This window comes from Oenanthe melanoleuca, chromosome 11 (assembly GCF_029582105.1).
Source record: "Oenanthe melanoleuca isolate GR-GAL-2019-014 chromosome 11, OMel1.0, whole genome shotgun sequence".
NCBI classification, from domain to species: domain Eukaryota; kingdom Metazoa; phylum Chordata; class Aves; order Passeriformes; family Muscicapidae; genus Oenanthe; species Oenanthe melanoleuca.
The window spans coordinates 9165643-9183436 of record NC_079345.1 but is presented as its reverse complement, the minus strand read 5'-3'; the positions used below and the strand labels follow the sequence as shown (position 1 = coordinate 9183436).

Here is a 17794-nt window from a genome sequence, read left to right as displayed (position 1 = left end):
TCCAAGTCATCTTTGGACAGTTCCTTTTCCAAATGTGAAGGCTAGAGATAATTCATTAAACAGATCCAGCCACTCTTTTACCCTTTCTTACCCAGTTAATACTTACCCTTGGTATTCAATGTACTTGTAAATCATGCCTGCAATAAGCATAGCTACCAAAGCATAATACCAAGATGAAATGAACATCAGTGCCAGGCAAATACTCATGCCTAAAAATGAGAGGGCCCTAAAACAAAAAGCAAAGGCATTAATAAGTAGTGGGGCATAAAAGCTTAAAAAACAAGTCAGTCACATTCTTGCTCTTTTTTCTTTAAGCTGTCTGTGCTGAACAGGCAGTGAAAGTAAAGCCTCCAATGAATCTCCTGAGTCCCACCAGTTTTAGGATCCTGTTGTTAAAATGAAACTCTTGTGTCATGACATATGTGAGTCTGGCTCTTGTGTCCAACTGATACCCAGAGCAATAAAAGATGCTGCCTGTACTCCTGGAGAAGGCTCTGAGGTGCAGACTGCAGGCTCAGTGAGGTGCCACCCTTCACTCACCAGTGGTAGTATTTAAAGCGGGGCCGCCAGTTCGGGGTTCGCAGAAGAGTCTGGACTGCACATGCAAGATTAACAAAGAGGTAACACATCAAGAAAAACCTGCAAAACAAAAGTGCAAAACCTCTCAGCATGCACATTCATAGATCCTGGCATGTATTATAATTACATGACTGATTTCAAGTCAAACTCCCACTGCCCTGTCACATGCCCTGTCCCCCTATTCCCCTCTGATTTTTATTAGAATGAACTATCAGCATAAAGTAGCTAGAGAAATTTCTTAATTGGGTCAAGTTAGATCTGTTCACAATATAATGCTGTCTTTGTTCTGTCAGTAAAATGTTTTTCCAAATCAAATAAAAAAATAATAAAAACTTGCTTATTCACAGAATACTCCAGAGCAGAACCAAACAGATTTATATGCAGAGTCTGAAGTCAGAGGATTCATAGAAATTACAGAAGTGGAACTCAGGCTCTGGGAATTTGCTTTACTGATTTAAGATGTTCTGAAAGACAAACTAGCAAAATTCTAGAGTATTTCTATTCCCCCCTCCAGAGACAGCAACCAGGCTGTTTCTTACATTGAGAGGATTGGAGCCACCATGTCAAGTGAAGCAATAAGGATTCCTAGCTCAGCAATTAATGCTGTTAGCAGAAGAGCCCATGTAGGTTCACCATTCGCTTTTCCATGACCAAAGATCTGAAGAAACAGAAACATTCAGCAAATCTTCCAGGTATTTCATAAGGTTGTAATGGGAAAAAAGCAAATTACATTTTTTTAAGATCAACAGTAATTCTCCTACATACTTCCTTCTCTAGAGCAAGGAGTCAAATTAGTCTAATGATTTGCCATGCTTCACAGAATGAAATGTTTGACTTCTTGACAAAATTACACTATAAGTCTAGTTAAAAATCCTTAAAAGCCTTCTTTGTTTTCAACCAAAGAAAAAAAAAAAACGAAATAAAAATACTGCCCCTCACTTCAGTAGTGGGTAAACCAGGGAGAATAAATGTGATTTTAAGTGCATGAAGTGAGCCAGCTGGTGAGGCAGAGTGAGCAGAAAGCCCTTGCAGGAGTACAGACCCAGAGGAAAGGGATGATGTTGTCCTTGGCTATGGCCTGCAGCAGCCGGGGCGCCCCGGTGAGGCTCTGCAGACCTGCCCCGCAGGTGGAGAAGAAGGAGCCAATGACGATGACCCAGGGCGAGGGCCAGGACAGCGTGCCCACCACCAGGTTCTTGTTCACTGCATCACCAAACCTGCAGGAAGGAACACAGCCAGGCATTGGACTCTAAGGACTGCTCTGAGACTCATGTTTGGGGTTTTCAGCTCAGTTTTAGCACCATTCAAAAGTTATTATCAATAACACCATAATTTTAATATGCTATACTATATTATTAATAATACTGCAATATTTTCTTAACTAGAAAACAAAGTAGCAAATAATCTGAGTTACTTCTGATATACAGACTGGAGGTGTCTGCAGCTTGATTTCAACATTTCATTACATATATTTTAAAATTCTTATATGATTATCACAACATTATTTTTTACTATCACCGAAAAAATGCAAGAACTAAGACACAAGACAGAAAATCTGAGGATGCCATGCCAGAAAATATCAAATGGAATACAAGAAGATGCCAAAAACAGTGTTTACAATTTACATATAAATGTGGTTTTAAAGGCACCCAAAAGTAAAAATAAAAAATTAAAAAAAAAATAAAAATTAAAAATAAATAAGGAGAGGAGTGAGACATGCAGACAAACAGGGAAGAACACACCTACACTGCAAAAAAAAAGAAAAACAAAGGAGAGCATTAAAGCAGCAACACTTACTTATCTCTCAGGACAACACCTTCTATGCAGGCTCCAAATAATAACACACAACTGAAGTCTGCAGGACAGAGCGTGCTAAGGAAGTAAAATTTATTTAGACGTGGCAGATGAATGCATTGTGGAAAGGACAGTATGTGCCTCCATCCCATGGCACTTGCACTCCAGCTTCTCCACAAGTACAGGGTAAAGCTGGCAAGGAAATTAATGTCTCACTGCTCAAATGCACCTTCTAATGTTACAGAGAAAAGTTCTTCTAAGTTTCAGTTTTTAAAAAGGACAGGTTTAAATGTTATGATAAAGGAGGAAATAATCAAATGAAGCATTTTTACACTAAAATGTCAATTTAATCTTCTGCTAGTACAGAAGCTGACACTGAAATCTTTCTTTTCTCTCTCCTTATCCTGTGTCTGAAGATATTTTGAACATACAGCAAACCATTACCTTGCACAATCATTTTTTTGTATCTCTGCTGGCATTCACATCACCAGTAAGTCTTTGACTATCAGGTTTGTCATTAAATGTACTGCTTCTGCATTGGGGACTACAAAAATACCTCAGGCTTTTGGGACCTGGCATTCCAGTAAAGTTTTTGCTCTTGTGAATTAAGTTCACACAAATGGTTAAATCTTGAATTCTACTCCTGAAACGCAGCTATAAGTTACAAACTGCAATAAAAGGAGAAACATGCTCCTGCAGGTGACAGTGTCAGCCTCCCCAGGGTGGCTCAGGGCCATGGTCACATCCCCCACTGGCTGAGCCCTGAGCTGCAGCAGAGCTGGGGGTTGAGGCTGTGACCTCTTTTAATATTCATTATTCCACAGGAAATGCTGCTTCTTGCTACAGGGTCAGCTCCCAAAGTGACAGCAGGGAAAGGCTGCTCTCCTAAGGAGCTGGGATAAGCAAGCTGGATCCTGATTTACAGCTTGGCAAGTTTTGGCATAAAACAGGAATGAAACAGCAGAATTTCCAGGAGAGTCACTATCTCAGCCAGCTGCCCTTTGGGTGAGACTCTCAGAAAGCTCTTTATACTTTTTTTTTTCCATCTACTATGTTGATAAATTGTCCTTTAGAACACCAAGAGCTAGATAAAGCTGAAAGATATTGGCTCATCTCTTCTTTAGCAGGAGAGCAGAGATGAGAACAGTCTTTTTTAAGCAAAGCTCCTGTCATCCTAAGCCCTGAAGAGCTGAGAAAACACTTGGGAACATTTAGTCTAATTTCTGACTCCAGTTTATCTTGTTCTAAAATGTTCAAGAAAACCTATACTCCTTAAAGTCACTCCAAAGAAAAGGCTTTTTTAAAAAGAAAGGAACTGAAATTTATGAACTCTCCCATTAAAGCCTACCCTCACCTTAATGTTTCACTGCAACCTAAAAATAAATCTCCAAGTACACCACCAGCCTGAAAAGCTATAGATCTCTGTGTAGCAAAGAACAGCAATGGGAATGCAAAAGAAAAGAACCACAAAAAGGGGGATGGAAAGTAATGGGATAATTACAATTCTTTCAGCTCAAGGATTAATGTTCTGTTGTTGTTTTTGTCATTTTTTCCACTGGCCAGTAACACTTGCACTGACAATTTGGCTGAAAGCAGTTCCAGAAATCAGATCCAAAGTACCAGCACCCCAGTAATTCTAAAAGGATACAGACTAGAGACGTGGTGACAATGGCAAGAATTGTTCCAACAGGGATGGATTTCTGTGCATCTTTGAGGTCTCCTGATCTGTTTGAACCAGCCATGATGCCTGAAAGGACATTTAGGTGAGATCACAGGGCAGGAGGAAGCTCAGAGCCCCAGGGAGCCCCTCACCCAGCATTCCCACCTGTCACTGAAGGGAAGAAGATGCCAACCAGCACCATGAAGGACGTGGTGATGTCTGACAGCACGTACAGGTGCAGGTTGTTCTTCTGGCCTGCTACATCCACAGAGGGCTGATGTGCCCTCTCCAGTATCTCTCCTTTCTCCAAATAATTGCTCCATAAGTTGTCTTCAAGGTTATCATCACACCACAGAAAAGAAAAGCACATTTCAGTTCAAACTTGTTCGCATTGTAATGGGTTTACAACTGAGGATTACAAATGCAATTCAGTGATCAACACAGGAAAACCACAAATATTATCAATAGTCTACAGAAGTCTGAGCAACTTCAACTTTATAATTAGTAAATGTAAGATTATTTTAACCTCATAGCTATTTCAACCCAAGGAAATACACTGAATATTTTTATGAGCCACCATAACACACAGTGGCTCAGAGAATGCAAAGCAGCAATATTGACCAGTTTTCTAGACAGAAATGGATTTGCACTTTAGTCAGTGGAAGAATTACAGAATTGTATGTTTGGCATTTGAAATTTCACTAATAAATGGTGAGTCTTCTTGTAATCTTGGAAACTAGACTGCTGGTTTCTGTGAAAATGGGAACCTTCAGTATTCAGCACCTGCACAGAGCAGCTGCTCTCTGGTGTTCATTTCAATAATGAACACTTGTCAATTATATTTATTCAGGAGTGGACAAAGAAGGAGACACTATTTCTATACAAGTCCTCTTCTCTTTCAGAGCATAATCTTAACCAGTCTAAAGTAGAGAGCTGCCACTACAGAGTTCTGAAAAAATTTAATAATGCTATTATTCATGCTAGTATAATTTAAAATTACAGCTGACTTCATACTGAAATTATGGGATGAACAAGGAAAATTTAATCAATTTTACAGGAGACAAGTACTGTATCAGGACAAAAGTTTTAATCTCCTCTTTTTAAAGGTTATAAGACTGGATTTGCATTATTGAAGATAATTTTCTTCACTGTAATTACATTTCTTCATTCCTTTTTTCTTAACCAGCAGGGAAGAGTTTGACCCATTTCAGCTGCTCAGCATGCCTCCTCTTCAAGGGGAAAAAAAAAAAATTCTACTATACCTATTAAAATGCCACTAGCAGCTCCTGGAATTCCTGCTATCTCTGAGACATTGTTCATTAGGAAATATTCATCACAGTGCTCGGTGGTTAAGTTTGTGCTGTGGCAGAAGAGCTCCCAAAGCTTAGAGGCCACAGTTATGTTATCCTTAACTACAGTTTTGGCACAAACATCAAACTGATCTCTTGACAGAGTCCTGTTGCCCAACATGCAGATCCTGGAAGGGAAACATGAAAACCAGAGTTGTTGGATGTCACTGGGAAAATGAAATCCACACTTGCCCATATTTATTATTTTATACCATGTGGAAACTGCAAGTGGCTCTACTGTGCTACATCATTTCTCACCTTCAAAGGGGTGGCTGTAGCATTACAAAGACTGCATCTGTTCCCTTTAAGGGCCAGAAGTATAAAGCTATTTTTTTGATTAATGGAATTTGATTGATTTATCTTAAACAATAAGAATAAAAGGGAACAATAGGACAATTTTTGTTTTTTTGTTGTTTGGGGTCGATTTCTTTTTGTTTATTCAACAGAGCTACTGCAGTGGAAGAAATGTGAAGAGAACTAGAATTCAAATTACTAGATATTTATAATATTTAAAGATATTTGGAATCTCATCAACCCAGTTTCTATATTGCAACACTTGAATTGCAATATAGACATTTTAGATTCAGAATTAGGAACACATATTTAAATCACAATAAGCAAAGGTTCTTCTCATCAGTAGCTCCTGTGATTAATTGATTAAATCCTCCACTGCCTGTTGTGTTTCATCTAACCACAAACATAATTTATTTCACCACTGAAAAATTTTTAATCCACTTGTCCAAAGACAATTCCACAAGAAGTGATGTAATGTAACAGCTTCCTGCTACTGAAAGTTTATTCAGCTTCTCTTCCTGCTGTCAGAAAACACCCACAGGAAAACAAAGTTTCTTCTATTTTAATTTTAATTAATTTTAATTCCATTTTAATTGTTTCACAGTCTTATTTATGACTGAAGACAGAAAAATGGAAAACACTGGGCTGTTATTGCATGGTTTGCAAGCCTGTGAACTGTAACTTTAAAGAAGCCTTCCCTTACAAAATTAAAAATAAACACACTATCTTGTTACTTCAGGGAAAAAAAAAAAAAGAAAAAAAAAGAGGAATACAGTCCAAGAAGAAAGATAGGGAAACATTCCCAAGCAATCTAAGAGATAATGAGGGGGATGCAGAGACATTGCTGTACTTTTACTGCTGTAAACCTTCACTGTTGTAAAACACTATAATCATTGGGCCTTAAATATCCAAAGGGAACACTTGAGGGCTGCAAGTACTTAATTATGGTCAAAGCATTTCCAGAGGTGAATAATTATGCAGATCCAACTCCTCTATTTCCATTCCATTCATCTCTTGTCGCCAGTATCAGAAAACACAGTTTGCATTCCTGGTAAAACACATCCATCCACACTGCTGCTGCTCCAGCTCCCAGTTAAGAATTCCATGTTTAGCTGCCAACCTGCCAAGGATGTTGGGTCCAGGGCAGGCTGCTCACAGAGCAGGGAAGGTTTTTCTGGAGCCTCACACAGCCCCACATCACACTCCCAGGAGGTGCCCAGCTTCTCAGCAAGGAGCTGACCACACGAAGAATTTCCAACCAAGGCAGCGTGTGGTGCCTGACTGGCCTGGGGAAAAAGGGACCTGCCCAACTCCCTAAGAGCTGCACAAATAACCCAGCAACTCCATCACTCAAATCCCAGCTGCAGGCCAGGGGACTGGATTGGCTTTGCAGGAAGCAGAGCAGTGCCAGCCTCCACCAGCCTCACCACCAGCCAAAACAGCTTAAAAAATGTAATAATATGTTCATTTTACCTAAGAAAGTTCAGTTCCATGAGCTCTTCACACTGTCATACACAGCTAAAACATTGGAATTAATTCACAAAACAGAGTAGCTTCAACATGTGTCAGGCACAAGCTTTAAGTAAACTACATTAAAGCCCAACTTCCAGACCCACAGGCAAAGCCACAGAAATATCACTCACGGAAATTCAGGTGGATCGAAGATGGACTTGATAGCTCCAGCATAAATGGACAGGATGGAAATTACTACACAGGCCAGGAAGAGGGAAGCAAATTTGTTCACATACTTCACCCCCACAAACACCACCACTGCCATCAGGATGAGGAACACAGTGCCATACACCCTCATGTTGTTCAGCATGGCACTGGATGCATCGTGGGCACCAGATGGATGGAAAATTGCTGCTTGTGGCACAATGTATGTCTGAAACAAGAAAAGCAAAAGTGAGCTGGAGGAACACCAGCACAGAACCCTTTCTGGGATCACATGCCTGTACTAGAAATGTAAATCACTTTGCATTCTGCAGCATGCTCTTCACTGGGAATCTTTAACAAGAAAATAATAGGTAAGAGATAACAGCCCTTTCTATGTCAGCTGTACAACTGAGACAACTTTATCAAAGATGAGCATGAGTCTTGGACTTTTCATCTGCATCCCAGGCTGCATATTCAGAGTGTGCAGCTTCCAAAGGGAAGCACTAGAGGTAAAGAACAGGACACCAAAGAACTGGAGACCTTCCAGTCTCTTCCTGTAAATGTGTATGCAAATATGTGACAAGAATACTGGGGCACTTTCTATATGTTACTTGTCTTTAAAGCAGGATTACTCACCAATAAAATCTCAATGGCACCAAGGATATACATGGCTCCTGCAAATGTTGTTCCCAAATAAAAGCACAGCCCTACAGCTCCACCAAACTCTGGGCCCAATGACCTAGATATCATGAAATAGGAGCCACCAGCTGTGAAACAAGAAAAGTCAGAGTAAAATTATGATTTAATGCTATAAATGTATAAATATTCACAAAAAAAGAATGTAACAGAATTATATACAGTGTATCTGCTATTCTCAGGTTCAACTGAAGTATCTTTTTTGCTAGTACAGGGGTAAAAACCAAATAAATTCATCTTCAACCTGACTGATAACAAGAAGAAACACTAGATATGAATGCAGGTTTTGCACTCTGGATTAAGCAAATTTCTCTAGAATAAAACCAGGTTAGCAGCTTACAGCAAGACTTAGGTTTTAGAGGTTTTTTTTACCTTTTTAACACAACTGAGACATTTGCTGACTACACTTACCTGGAACAACACCGTTCGTGGCAATTGCACTCATTGATATGGTTGTCAACATAGTCTGGGGAAAACAGGGAAAAGGAAGCAATTGTGTCAACATTTTTTTAAAATATAACTTATTTCTTGATAAAATAAAGCTGCCACTGCATATAAGGTACAGCATTTCTATTTATTCTGCCTGTCACTATCTAAAAGAAAACAAGGGCAGCAGGAATTTAATCACTGAGCTGTTGAGACTTCTGTTTGAGAGATGGCCCCTGCTTTATCAGGTCAAACAGTGGGTGTCTGCAGACAAGGCAAGATAACAGAGCACAGGTGCTCCTCCATCTGCAGACCTGTGATTCCAACCAAGGCTGGTCCAGCAAAGCAGGCAGCCCTCACCTGGGGCAGCCATGGAAAATAGCTATTTGCTGAACCAACACTATTTATAAGACTGTATTTACACTACAGTTTGCCAGTTTAGAAGTAACAGTAAAAAAAGTATTTCTTTTTTAAAAATCCTGCAGCTACTAACATGGCAAAGCTGCCTGGCTTAAATCTGACTTTCCTTTACACAAGCACCTAGAGTGCTGCCTCCCCAGGTTTCTCAGCAGTTTCACAGAGGTTATGTCTCATGCATTACTGTACCTAAGTACTTACACAGCAGCAGCAGAGCAATACAATCAGGAAGGACTGAAGAACTCCAGCCATCCCCACCATCCAGGTCAGCCGGAGGAACAGAATTACCCCGAAGATGTTCTGCATGCATGGCAAATACACCCCCATCAGGGTGCCCATGCTGGGTGACTGGGAAAAAAAAAGTTGGTATTCATTAAATGAAATTATTCAAAGCAGAGATAACCAAAAAGGCCTTGAAGCTCAGTTTTTTAAAGGGTGGAAACCTGGGAAACCTAAGGTAGACACATTCAAACACTGTGCTGGACTTCCACAGAACACAACACAAGCTCCAAAATCATTAATTTCTGAAGACCCTGAAATATAGTGAAATAATTATCCTCAGTATTTAACACTGACTAGTAACAACAGCATATGTATTTGATTTTCTGTAGATCCATAGAACTTTTAGCATGAAATGTGTCAGGTGCTGCAGATGCCAAATAACACAGATCCTTACCCTACTGCCCAGAGTTCACAAGTTAGTTTCAAAGAAAACATACTTTTGTCAAGTTACCACTAGAAAAGATTTGGAAGCAATCTGGAGACACAGATAATGTATTTTCTTCCATTTATATATTCCATATATATAAAACCAATGGTTCCAGCCTTTCTTAAATTCAATGTCAGCATCAGACTCTGAATTACTTTTGACAGACTGAGAAAACACAAGTCACATGACAGGAGCTGCACTGACTTCAACATAGCATCCTGCAGAATAATCATCCAAAATAATGGCATCAAAGTGCCACTGCAAAGGGCTTTATTCCAAGGAATATAAAGATGTTTGTTGCATTGGTACACCTGGCACCAGCAGCAAATCTCTGTTGTTTCCTGCCAAGACATTTCATTGCTTCTGCTTTTTAAAGTTTCCTTTTGCATTTAAAATTGTACTGAACTCTAAAACACAGGGGGAATACAGTGTCACTTCTGAAAGGCTCATTCCTTTTCATACTCCCCTCTATAAATAAACATGAATTCCAAAACACACTAGATAGACAGCATTTAAAGAAGCCCTTGAACAATCATTCAGATGAGAAGGCTATAAAAGGAAGATGACAAAACTTGTTCAAATTTGACTCCATACAGCATTAACTAGATGCAAAAATAAATAGCACATTTATAGACAAATGAAGTCATGAACCCAAAGCAACACTATGTAAGACAAGCAATAAAATGCATGCCAAAGACTTTACATAAGGTAATCCAAGAGTATATTTCACTACAAAAAGCAAAATCCTTAAAGAATCACTTGTTTATAAGATCACCATGTTAAAAGCAACCAAGGAATTTAGTGCTTCAACTTGCAATTACATGTTACAATGCAGAATTTCCTCATCAGCACTAGAAACCTGCCCTGCCAGACATGAAACAAAACATGATCTGAACTGCTCTTCCTTAGAAGTGCCAGCAGCTGCTGACAGAATTTTTTTAAGTCAGCTTCGAATTCCTGGTGTGACTAAAGGCAAAACAGATCAACCAGACTTTTCTCATGCACACTGCAGCTCAGGTGAACCTCCTGAAGGAAGGTGGGTGACAATCATGTGCTGAGGGTTTGCAGGGGAGTCACCCCATGAGACCTGCAAGCATGGGGCCAGAGCTGGTCCTCAGCTGTTCCAGTGCCACAGTACCAAAAAAAGTAATTCCCTAAACCATCACCTGCCATTTTATAACAATTACCATTCTTAATATCTAACCTGATCAGTTTTACCAGGATAATGTATGAGGATAAAATGAATTGTTGTCTGATAGTAACAGAAATGACACTTGTTATGTAAGTGTCCTGATCAGGGCAAGGTAAGGATATTTTACTGAGTTATTCCAGTGCTATAATTGAGGAGGATCCTCATGGAGTATTATTTATAGTGTACTTGTTTCCTTAAAGAAGGGAAGGTGTAGATATTTCTGATTCCAACACTTTCATCTGATTCACTCTGTGTCTTTAACACCATAAACACAAACTCAGAAAGGACTAAAAAATGCTGCCAGGCACTAGGCAGATATTGCCCAGCACAGAGACTTCCCATTGTCAATTAAAGCACACTTTGCCTCTCAAGGACAAATTCCACACAATTTTATCATCATCTATCTGACCATTCATCCATCAGTCCTTCCCTCACAACATCTCTGAACCCATCAAGTGAATTTATCAGACATGTGGGTATCTCAGCATAAAGGAGTTAAAGAGTTTGTCAAAACCAGCATCTGGGAGAAGGAAAGAAGCACATCCTGTTGCTCCTACACAGGAGAAGTAAGTGGACCATGATTACTGTGTTTTCTATGTGACAGTCCCTCACACACTATGAAAGCAGGTGAGATTTTACACCCTTGACACACCTCCCAACACCTGCTCCTTTGTATAAGAACCACTTTAGCTCAGCTCTCTCCTGCCTTCTGCCCTATTGGTCCCTGCAGCTTTGTACCATGTTCCATCATCTTCTCCCCCTCCCTCCTAAGTGGCCTCTTAAGCCTATCAAGTTACAAGCTCACTTCAGCCACAGAGGAAGAGAAATTGTGCATTAGTTGTACACTTGTGAGTCCACTGCAGAGCAGAACAGCCTGGGAAATGCCCAAGTGTCTGCCCAAGCAAATATTACTACGTGTATCTCAGGCATTAGAGCTTAGTCTGGATTATTTTACCCTGTGAAAAAAAACACTCATAAGAAAGAATGATTTACAAATATTACTTGAACCAGCTTGTTCACATAAATATGTAACACCAGTAACCTGCAGTGACTTGATCCTTTTTTATAGCATCTAATCACCACTAAGTGATACTAAACCAGTGCTAAAGTTTCAACAGACTGTGACCTGAAACAAGGGTATTATTAAATTCAGCCTCAACAGCAACCACATGTAAAAATGTAACACCCCATGCTGCATAAAGGAAATAAAACAGAGCCATTGTGAAAAACACTGTTTCAGAACAGCCAAGAAGGGACAGAAAAATCTCGAAAACAGTCTCAGTTTCAGTGAGGCAGATCGTGTTTCTGTTCACTCTCATCAGCTGCAGACACATAATTTATGTAAATATTGATCTGAGTCTGAAGGACACTATTTCCATTGTGCCAGTGTGATGGGTTATTGAAGCACTTGGCTGCAGGGCTGGGGGACATTGATCAGCAATGACAGCTCTCATGGCTGCTCTGCAGCATGAGGACAGACAGCAGCACAGAAACAAACTGCCCTGTTAAAGACACGTGAGCTGAAACAGTTTATCTCATTTTTTCCATCATAAGAAGGGGATATTTCTATAGCACTGTGGCTGTTAAGTGACTTATTGCAAGACCATATTTAGAAAAGAAAAAACAACACAATTTCCACCTTATTACACTGGAATTGTGTCAATTTTACCTGATGTGTACCTAACAGAGAATGCTACTACCAAAATATTTAGTGGGGTTGCTGAAACAAGGTAATATGTTCATATTAAGATGTCTTGCACTGAAATGAAATGAATTTGAAAGGATATGATTTGGCAGGCAGGGCTGTGCTAGGTGCCACTGAGAGACCCATCTTACCTGCTCAGAGAATTACAGTCACAGCCTGAAAGGATTGCTCTCCTCAGTTCATTTTTAAATATCAGTCTGCTCACCTGCCTTGCTCCTGTTCTTGCCTATGAGATGCCAATTCCAGTGACAGGCAGGTCACCCTTTGTCACAGCAGCTGGCACACCCAGTGCAGCACTCACCAATGGGTGGGTTAACAGGGCTTTATCCACTTCAAACAGACCTGCTGGTGCTGGAATGAGCTGCCAGACTTCTGTTCTCATGTTCAAATGGGAAGGATAAGGTAACAGCAGCACAGTGATTTACACCTCAAAGATGATTTAAAAAGTAAGTAGAACAATCCCATTTGCACTGTTTCTGATTACCTTCAATCCATACCCTTGTCCAGTTACTGCTTTTCAATTTCCTGGGTTTAATGGTTATAATTATTGGCCAAGGTTTTCAGTCGTCTTATATTCTGCATGATGTTTAAAATTTTGTATTGCTCATGGCAAGAGAGGGAGAAGAAATTCAACCTGCAGCTATGATATTGCAGCTGATGTCATTTATCCCAGAGACAGACATGCAGACAATGGTTTGCCTAAGGAAACTGCAGTGTTTACACAGAAAACACTGAGATATTAATACAGCATGATACTGTCACTTTTGGAAAGGTCACCAAACCCATTCTGCAAAAAACATCTGAGAAGTCTGTGAACACATTTTTTTGGGACATGGGAAAGTCTAATTCAGGAAAAAACAGTTATTAAACCAGAACTCCATTTTGCCATAGAAGTAAAGCTTTAATAAAGTTAATAATCCTTTTTAATGGCAGTAAAAAGCTTGAAAGTATGCAAGCATGAATCATACCTAAATGTAGAAGTATTAACACCACACCATGTGTGGTACTCTACCAGTCCTCAGTTTTCTGGTTGCCCCATTTTTACCTTGGGAAGTTTTACATACATTTGTTTTAACCAACTGTATACTACAGGACCATTGCCAAATTCTTCCAATTCTTTTTCCATCAGGGAAGCAAAGGGTGAGCTTCCAGATTGCTCTGCCTCTTACCCTGGTATTCTGGTCAGGCAATTAATAAGGAAACAAAGAGCAAAAGTGATCAGAACTTCCTCAAAATCACAAGAACTCTGTCTGTTGTATCCTCCACCATTCTACTTCTGTCAGGGAAATAATCAATCTGCTTCTGATAGCAAGAGGATTAAAATGATTTTAGATTATGCAATATTAGCAGCTGATGCCTGACATTATTCCCACCAAAAGCATGCTAAGACAGAGATGCAGCTGACATTCCTTATTAGTAATGTGAAGGTGAAAACTTTGGACAAGACTCAGCCATTAGTATAATAGCAAGTACCACACAAAAGAAAATCATAATTAAAACGTTTAAATTACTTCTTTAATGTCAGCTTACAGGACCAGCATGCAGCTACTTCACTCAGATGACCTTAGCTCACTCCTGTCATGATGTCACACTAACCACAATATTGCAGCACTTTTAGTGCATGTGGTTTCAAATAAAATTGAATTTTAAGGTTTACATTGACAAAACAACTTTGTGATCCCCAGTGTAAAACTGCAGAGTAAGGAACTGGAGTGTGAGTAAGGGCATTCAGTGTGGGGTAACATGCATGCTCCTTGAGAGCACTACTGGTTTACAGCATTATCACTGCCATCTCTTTCTGAAATGGCTCAAACTTTGTAGGGCAGTGCTATAAAACCTGCAGAATTCAAGTGCTATCTTAGCTTTTCTGGAAACCTTTCTTTTGACAGAACTTGCAAACAAACTGACAGGCCTGCAAGCCATAAAATGCAACCACAGCACCTGCAGGTGCAGCAGGAACCCAATCACCTGCAGCCCTGCCAGAGGAGAGAGGAGCAGTTAAACACTGCCCTGCTGATAGAAATCAGCCTGCAAAGATCAAACCTCACCTGCTGCAGTCACTCCAGGGCCAGCCCCATGGGCCAACCATCTGAATGCAGATGCTTTGGGGCAGAATTCAGTTGCCTGAGTGCCTGACACCAGAATGACTCCTGAGCTGCCCCAGGGTGTCCAATCTGATCTCCACCCACCCACCAGACAGGTGTTGTCTCCTGCAAACCCTGTGTCATTACCTACCAGGCTTGCAGAGATGTGTCAGACACCACTGGGCACCTAAATAGCACTAGGAAAAGGCTGGGGGGTTGTTTAGTTTTTATTTGTACCCCACTAAAATCCTATCCCCTTCTTATCTAAATCCCTATCTATCCTTCTTATCTGATTCCTTATCCAAGCACAAGGAATTGCACTGCAGTGCACAGTTTTAACCACACCTGCCCCAATTCTCTGGTAACAGGTGATTCCCTGCAGCTTCTGTGTCATTTCTTTGCAGCATCATCCCAGAAGGGAGGCCAGCTCCCCAAAAATCACACAGGGAATCACCCCATTCATCAGCTTTGGCCATGGAGAGAATCTTTACTTACTTTTGATACTTTCTTCTTAGATCCATCAGTATTTTCTGCTTCTTCATGTTCCTTGACACCTTGAGTAAGATTTGTGTAGTTGACCAACTTGCCAAGCAGAGATGACACTTTTGGTCGTATATCAAGCTCTTCCTGTGAAGAACACAACAAGTCAACTTCTGCAGTTCAGCATTTCTGAAGAGTGGCTGGGATCACACCTAGCATGCCTGAGGCTACAAGGGAACACACCAGGAAAATCATCCAGGAAATTACACTGTGCCTGAGCCACTCATGAGAGGTTTTAATTTTCTGAAAGGAAAGCAACTATAATAGGAAAAGGCCATGCCAAAATGTCCACACCATGTGAATCATTCTCCTTAGGTACTGAAAAGCATAATTACAGCAATGAAGAAGTCTGAGCCTTAGAACTCTGACAAAATGAATGTGTACCTTGCAAGTAGCTCTAACATCAACTTACATCAACAGATACACTTTTAAAAAGGTCAAGCTGCCAGACAAATCAGAGTGATTAAACTCGCTCATTGTAGACATGTATGCACTCTGATGATTTTATTACATTTTCCAAACTATGTTACCTATTTCATCTGGATCTAGACAAAATTCCCAAAAGCCACATGTATGGAGGGCCTCCCACCTTTATACTCATCCCATCCAATTTCTGTTTCTGGTTTGCGGACAGAGGGACAGAAAAAGTCCCAGAACAAAATCATCCCCTTTCCCTTTCTCTTTGAAATTAAAGTATTGCATGTCTGATAGCACAGTAAGGAATGCATGGTAAAGAGAAACAACTTTCCACAGGAAATAAAAACCAATTGAGAAAGACTTCACTATGTGCAGCTTTATGTATCTTTAGGTATCACACTGAACAGTTTCTGGTGGGATCAGCAGCATTATGTGCTTTGTACATGATGCAGAAACTGATCCCAAAATGGGTCATCCCTAAAGGGACGGCATGAGCCAAGCACCCCTTTTCTTATTCCTTCCTATCATCTGACCTGCAGTTCACATGTTTAAAAACCTGATTACAATTCCCTCCAGAAAGGGGCTGAAAGAACACATATCTCCTGTTCAGCAGAGCAGCATGGCCTTTGGGATCCTGCTGGATCCTCCCTCTGCTTAGTCCCACAGAAGAGCCTGCACAGCTGGTGTGGTGCTGTGCCCATGGAAAAGCAGGAGTGTCTGTTCCAGATGGACACAGCTGTACAGAGCTGTAATTCTGCCTCACAGTCCCAGTGCCATCATCCCTGAGCTTTGTCCTCTCTGCCTACTGGCACCCCAAAAACAGATGGACACCCACATAAAGGCACGTGAGGAAGAAAGATGTGCTCAATCCCTCCCATCATGGAAGATCACAAACCACATTAGAAGTACAAACAGCAGCTAGAAATTACCTCAAACAAGGCCAGATTTCTGTCATAGTAATCACCTCCCTTGCTAGCTTCTGAACTGTTTAGGAAAGGACTGTTTTCTTTATGGTTGCCATGACCTGTGAAGAAAAAAACAAGCAAGTTTTGACAAGCAGAGAATGAGATTGTAACCTTGAAGAATCCATAGAGAATAAACTCATTTGGTTAACTGAATATATTTCTTTTTAGTATCTCTAGTCATACAATATTAGCAATACCAAAGGTGTTGCTCTCAAGGTGGAGTTATTTCTATTTCTACTCCTCTATTTCATTAAAATAGAATAAAAGTCACCTCAAAGTAAAATGTACAAGTAGGGACACAGCTACAATGTGCTGTAGGCAGCTGCAATGCTGTGTGTGCCTTTACTGTCTAGCACTCACTTCTGTATCTGTTTCTTGTACAGAACAGTGACAGCACCAGCACAGCTCCTGTGCACTATAAATCACTGTTAATGTAACAGCAACCTTTGAGCTGCATGTCCAACCCAGTTAGATACATTCAGTAAGACTGAACACTCCAAAGACTAGATTCTGTAATGACAATACAGCTAAACAGCCCCCAAAGCACCTCTTCAGTTCTTAAATGCTGTTTGTTATTCACTGTGCCACTAATCCCAGACATTCAACACTCCCATGCTTTACTTTTACCCTTACTGTGTTCTGAACATTGAAGCTGTGCATTCTTCAGGCTCTTCTTATACTTCTAAATTAAAACCTAATATCAGGTACATTAAAACCAGAGCATTCCCATATGCAATGAACAATATTAAAAAAATTAAAAAGAAAAAAGGGGGGGGCATGGAAGATCAGAGGAGCTTTCTGTAGCAAGTAGCAACAAAAAAAAAAAAAACACCAACCAAGGGCACTATAGTTTAAAAAAACCTCTGAAGGAGGAAAATAATTAAATTGATTTTCATCTTCAAAAGAAGTTCTTGGAACTATGTCTCCCATTACCCTATGCTTAACAAACAAAAATTCTTTTCTTTTGCCTGCTCTCTCAGCCAATACAAATGAATGATTTCCAAGAGCATCTCCTTAAGAAAGAATTAATCCAAGGAATACCTTTTTCTATTTACAGAAGATGTAACCACTACAGAAATTAAAAATGAAAGAAAAAGAAATTATTATCTCAAATGAAAATACTGCAAGTTAAAATATTATACACTGAGTACACCAAAAGCAAGGGATTATACAGCCTGATTTTTTGGTGCATCTTTTCAATGATTACTGTAATCAATTCAACCAGGCTACACTAAATTATTTTACTATAATTCAAGTGAAAATCTCTCTGCATTTTGAAATTTGAATCAAATTACAAAATGAACCTACAGG

General features: G+C 40.0%; 1 protein-coding gene across 3 annotated transcripts in view; it reads right to left on the bottom strand.

Annotated features, from left to right (window-relative positions):
• SLC12A4 (solute carrier family 12 member 4) overlaps positions 1-17794 on the bottom strand; it is a 45891-nt gene that overhangs the window by 9681 nt on the left and 18416 nt on the right. For all 3 annotated transcript variants that reach the window (XM_056500502.1, XM_056500504.1, XM_056500505.1), the window contains 14 exons: positions 16448-16542; positions 15057-15188; positions 9073-9219; positions 8440-8494; positions 7969-8099; positions 7320-7561; positions 5296-5510; positions 4199-4363; positions 4022-4120; positions 2377-2434; positions 1622-1796; positions 1119-1237; positions 541-639; positions 107-226 (listed from right to left, as the gene is read on the bottom strand). In XM_056500502.1, coding sequence (XP_056356477.1) covers positions 107-226; positions 541-639; positions 1119-1237; positions 1622-1796; positions 2377-2434; positions 4022-4120; positions 4199-4363; positions 5296-5510; positions 7320-7561; positions 7969-8099; positions 8440-8494; positions 9073-9219; positions 15057-15188; positions 16448-16542 — 1852 coding nt within the window. The remainder of the gene's footprint in view (positions 1-106; positions 227-540; positions 640-1118; positions 1238-1621; positions 1797-2376; positions 2435-4021; positions 4121-4198; positions 4364-5295; positions 5511-7319; positions 7562-7968; positions 8100-8439; positions 8495-9072; positions 9220-15056; positions 15189-16447; positions 16543-17794) is intronic.